At 35.7% G+C, this 5,702-nt stretch overlaps 1 protein-coding gene across 2 annotated transcripts; it reads right to left on the bottom strand.

Annotated features, from left to right (window-relative positions):
- Nucleotides 1-243: 243 nt before the first annotated feature.
- LOC111905733 (heavy metal-associated isoprenylated plant protein 1) lies at nt 244-1,999 on the bottom strand. Of its 2 annotated transcripts, none has more exons than XM_023901461.3 (2): nt 1,850-1,999; nt 244-1,494 (listed from the first exon to the last, which is right to left on the bottom strand). In XM_023901461.3, the coding sequence occupies exon 2, from the start codon at nt 787-789 to the stop codon at nt 409-411; it is 381 nt and encodes a 126-aa protein (XP_023757229.1). In that variant the 5' UTR covers nt 790-1,494; nt 1,850-1,999; the 3' UTR covers nt 244-408. The 2 variants fall into 2 exon arrangements, with proteins under 2 accessions (XP_023757229.1, XP_023757230.1); XM_023901462.3 differs by having other exon boundaries at nt 1,863-1,891.
- Nucleotides 2,000-5,702: the final 3,703 nt, after the last annotated feature.

Raw genomic sequence — 5,702 nt, 5'->3', positions numbered from 1 at the left:
ATAAAAACGGATAACAATGGTTCGGTTCACGAGTAACCGCTAAATTTCTTTATGGCTTGATGTTTTATAACCTCCGTATTAGACAAGTTTTGTATTCATTCATATGTAGCTTAACCCCAACTGTCGTTATCCCACCTTTCTCTTCGTCCCAGAAAACCATCTACTTCTCTCTCAAACAAAAAAGAACAAGCCCTAATACAACTCCCAAATTTGAGGTAAAGCTATTCAACTTTGTCTTCCATCTTCCATAATCTTATTTCATTTATTCAAATACAAAAAAGAACAACCCCATAGCCCTACGGATCACACTCTACATATTGTAAATCACAAGTATACATAAAAAATAAACAATCATAAAAAAAAAAAAAAAAAATTACAACACCAATTGGATAATCATCCTCCGAAGTATTAAGGGTCAACAGGATACCCAATAACATAGTAATCTTCTTCGGTAGTTGTTGAGTCAATAGGATAACCAATAACATAGTAATCTTCTTCGGGAGTTATTGGCATGGGTGGAGCCGATGGTTCTGTAGTTGGTGGTGGCAGCGGTGGAAGTGGCCCTGGCAACACAATAAAAGATTTCTTACGGAATTTCTTCTGAAGTGCAGCCCTGATTCCTTCAAGATTCTCAAGGGTTGAAATTGTAAATATCCCAATCTCAGGGTCCATTTCTATCAACTCCACACCATTAAGTTTACGGAATGCCTTTTTCATCTTGTCTATGCATCCTTTACAGTTATGAAAGGGTATGACTTGAACATCACTTGTTGTTGCTGAGGTCGCCATCTTTGATTTTGAAGAGTATATATAATAATAATATTGCTGAATAAATCCAAAATAAAACCAAAACACATGCCATATTGTCGTGTAAGAAAACAAAACAGCTTCTGCTTCCTGCAAAACCTACCTATACACACACTGACACACATTCATGAAAACATATGACCTTTTATGTTTGAGTTTGACTTACCTTGGTGGCCATTAAACTTTTTATCAATTAATCCCTGGGAAACTAGAAATCAAGTAATAATAATCGATTGGACAGAAACACATAGATAATAGATAAACAGATAATATAATATATATGGCTAACTAAAAAAAAACAGATACATCAAATAAAAATGAAACGTCATAAAAAAAACATATATTACTGATAACAGTACCTATTCATGAATTCGGATCCAAATCCGGCTTGAGAACACTAAAGAAAACAGTATAAATATATAGACAATCTTATAGTATAAAGGTAAGATCAAGCATACATACAGTTTTACATTGTCGATGGCTCTCGAGCGCACTATCTATTTGGTTACACAAAATCATGTTAGAAGCAATAAATGAATACAGATCCATAGTTATATTTGACATATATACAACAAATATTAAATACAAAGATAGATCAGGAAATAGAATTAGTATTCTAGCTGTAAAGGAGATATTCAAACCAGGAAGAAGCTCAAAACTCGACAGCAGAGGAAGGGGATGAAGTTTCTGCATCAGTAAATGCAAATCCACATCAGAATCCAAGAAAATTAAAATCCCAAAAATTAAATCAAACAAAAGCATCATCAATTCAGCCTATTCAACAGAAGTACAAAACAAACAACACCTATCTCTCAATAAAAATATCACAATGCTATCTAAGTTCAATGAATTCGGATCTTAATCCCTAATTTTCCTCACTATAGCTTAAAAGTTAAAACGCATCAATTCGGATTTAAAATGTTGGTTTTAGCATGATAAAATAAAAACTAAACTGCAATCAGATCTAAATCCACATACACCCAAATTCATTAAAGCAATATAAACGCAAGCAAATTAACTTATCAAATATATAAAACCTTACTTTTGGTGCTTACAGGCAGCGAGGGTGGAGGAGGATGTCTGATCTCGATAGAAGTATTTGTGTTCATCTGATGCGTATTATCGGGTTTATATACCAGAGCCAGAAGTCAATGACTTGGTCCCTACGCTGATCTGGGTCTACCATAGTCTAGAGCCTTCTTTTTTTTTTTTTTTCGTTTTTTATTTATTTATTTATTTTTATCCCCTCACAAGAAATGGTCACAAATCTAGTTATTATTATTATTATTTGATAAAACTTTAAAAATTGTCCTATAATTTTTAAAAATATCAAGTTTAGTCCTTAAGTTCAAAAAATCTTACAGATGGTCCCTGTGGTATCAAAACTTTTAACATTTGGTCATTCCGGCTAACTCCGTTAGCTTTTGGCCGTTAAGTCAGGGGCATTTTTGGCATTTCACCACACAGGGACTATTTATGAGGTTTTGCAATTACTTTTTTTTTAAATAAATAAATAAATGGTATTTAATATGCAAAGGTCCCACCCCATCTCTCTCTCTCTCTCTCTCTCTCTCTCTCTCTCTCTCTCTTTCTCTCTATCTCTCACACATACACACACACACACACAGACCATTTAAACATCACCACCTCACCTCCTTTTCTCCCCCTCTCGTCAATCTACTGCACAAATCGAAGAAAGAAACAGGGACAACCAAGGACTGCCACCCTCAACCACCCACCGGTGACCCCCACCGCCGTGAACCACCACAAGCGGCCACCCTCTCTCCCCCATTGTCGTTGCTTTGCACCTTTGAATATCAAATTAAAACAGTCGTACTGGAGAGCACCTCTAACCACCTCTTCCACTGAGCTTATTATCGTTCTGGGTAGTCTCTCTGATGTCTCCGGCGTTATCATTCTCGTTAGTCCCTATGGCTATTCCATGTTTGATTCCCTCATCGTAAGTAAACCTAGTCATGGAATGGAATTCCCAAATCCTGGTAACCAAACTCATTCATAATTTCATATTCTGTTATTGTATAGGTCCAAATTTGGGCAAGCAACAAAATACACAAGGAAGAAAGACCATGTGTCGGAAAATGGGATGTGAAATCAATGCTCACATCTTTGCTGGAGCTTTGTGGTCCAGAAGAATGCAATACTCAAATGCCTCGCCACATCAAATTTGACTTCCGAAATCCTGTTCGATGTCGTATGATTTGGATAAAATTGAGTATCCAGAATGAATTTAAATCATTACAAGAATGAATTTGGACAAGATATTAACAAGGTATGAACATTGACTTATTGACGACTTTTTTGGCAATTTTAAGGGCAACAATAAAGGGATTGATGTATCCTATGAAATACTTTGAGAAAAGGTTAAGGCTAGCAATTGAGAAGACAGGGACTGATGAAACTGCACTCTCAAGAATTGTGGCTACACGAGCTGAATTTGACATGAAAATTTATTGACTTTTGTTGCACACACCAACTGTTTTACAGATTGCTCCAAAGAATAATCATTTTCTAAAATGCTGTTTTTTGATTGGATTTGTTGTACAAATTGTAAACCCAAATGTGCATATTGACTCTCTGCAACATCACACAAAAAGCCATGGAGGGGAGCTGGAGAGGTTGGTAGAAAAACGGAGAAAAAAGGGAGGGAAAGAGCAGATCGGAAACATCACAACAGGTGGGGGTTCGTGGGTTTGCTCAGCAACCGAGGGGAGGTGGAGAGGTGGACAACCGGTTTTTCCTATGGGCTCTTTTCCTTGACTGTTAGCTTATCTCACCAGAGTTGTGGCTTCTGGGAAAGCAGGGGTCGAGCAAAACAATAACAGAGGGTGTTTGGGGGTGATGCCTTTTAACAAGAGAGAGAGAGAGAGAGAAGATGGTGTGTGAGAGAGAGGGGGTGGGACCCTTTAATATTAAATAATTATATATATATATATATATATATATATATATATATATATATATATATATTAAATAAGGTAAAACTTCATAAATGGTCCTTGTGGAAGTGAAATGACTGAATTGCCCTTCACTTAACGGCCAAAAGCTAATGGAGTTAGCCGGAAGGACCAAATGTTAAATTTTTTGAAACCACAAGGACCATCTGTGAGGTTTTTTAAACTTAGGGACTAAACTTGATATTTTCGAAAACCATAAGGACCATTTTTGAAGTTTTGTCTTATTATTTTTTAAAATTAAATTATAAAAATATATTTTACCGGGCTTCTTTGTACTTCTTGAATTATAAAGAAAAAGAAAGAAAATACTTCTTGCTAGGCATGGAAAAATTAAAGCTTGTACAAAGTATAGGTAATAGCTCATTAGCTTGTACATCTTGCAAGGATGAGAAGAAGATACATCATAGCTTTTTGAATCATGAAGACTGTATGTGTATTATACACTCATGAAAATAATATGTGAATGAAAATTAAGTTGTGTGCATGCCATGAGAAAAGAGACAAGGCAAGGGGGTTTTGTATTGCAGAATGATGTCACTACACAAAAAGTATCAACAAGTATGGTGTTACCAGAGAGCCAGATTGTGATACCGTACGAGGTAGTGGTGGTACATCCACCGTCCTTAAATCAAAAATAAAAAACACTCGTTAATAAATATATGTTCACCATGATGAATAATAAATCTATTATATTTTTAGAAGAAAAAACTAATATAATTAAAATTAAATTTTTTTCCAAATTTTTTTTTGTACATGTGGGCATGTAATTTATCATTGTTTTCATCGATTAATAAGACACGAACGATGTTGATTTTTTATGTCTTGTGACTAAATGCTCCAAATTAAGTTTTTAGCTTGTATATATTTAATTTTTAATATATTTTTATTGTAAAATATATCTTGGTTGTTTTTGTAAATATTTAATTTTTATGACCGGTTTTTTTAGGTTTTGCTCACGTGTCATCCTACGTGAGACTGGCTATAATGTCATTAATTTCAAACCAAAATTTTTATTTAAAACTACAATAAACATTTAAAACTCATTTTTGAAAACATATCATAATATTCATTGTTTCAAAAAATATAATGTTTAAACAAAGCTAAATTACAAAAAGCTATGGAAGTCGAATAAAAATATAACTTCGATGCAAATGTACAATCATATATGTAACATCCGGATTCCCAGGTACATTATTTATTCATTTATTTTGGAGATTTTGGAGGGACTTGACGAGTTGATGCTTAGACTCTCTGAGTAGGGTCGCGAATTCTATCCGGGTTAATGATCGGACTCGGCGAGTCGACTGGTGGACTCGACGAGCCCGCGCTGTTTAATGAAGCCCTAATTCCTGGGGTTTGAGACTTATTTAAAGGGGCTTATAGCCACCATTTCCGGCTACCAGACCCCTGAGTGAAACCCTAAGCGATCTAGAGTGTTTGTGAGGAAGAAGAGACCATTTTTGATCCTTGTGTGGGTGTTTTTGCAAGAAGAAGGTGACAAAGGCAAGAGGGAACTGAAGAGGGTGCTATTATGTGGATTTCAGAGCCTAAGGACTTCATATTGAGGTATATATTCGATCCTTCTTCAGTTTTGGTGTTACTCTTTGAGAGTTAGGGTTTCCAGCCCCTTTAGAGTATGAATTGTGGAGCAATTGGTCCCTTCTTGTGTTGAGGCTTCGAATCTGGATCCAAAGAGGTCCAGAGACCTTAACTCCTTGATTTTTATGGGTGACATTGAGAGATATGAGCTTAGGGTGGCATATTGAGGCCATTTCTTCAAACAGAGCCATTTGGTCTTTGCATGTGAATCAAGATCTAAACTTTACGTGTTTATTTTTCTCAAGGAGGTCAGATCTATGGGTTAGAGGAACAGATCTGACCTCAGGAGGTCATTTCTGTTGAGCATGGCATGAACTCGCC

This window comes from Lactuca sativa, chromosome 2, assembly GCF_002870075.4.
Source record: "Lactuca sativa cultivar Salinas chromosome 2, Lsat_Salinas_v11, whole genome shotgun sequence".
Classification (NCBI taxonomy): Eukaryota; Viridiplantae; Streptophyta; class Magnoliopsida; order Asterales; family Asteraceae; genus Lactuca; species Lactuca sativa.
Note: the sequence above shows the minus strand (reverse complement) of the source record. Positions and strands in the feature narration are given on the sequence as shown.

Excerpts from the sequence above, each read along its gene's own strand:
- LOC111905733 (XM_023901461.3), bottom strand. The coding sequence starts at position 789 with ATGGCGACCTCAGCAACAACAAGTGATGTTCAAGTCATACCCTTTCAT.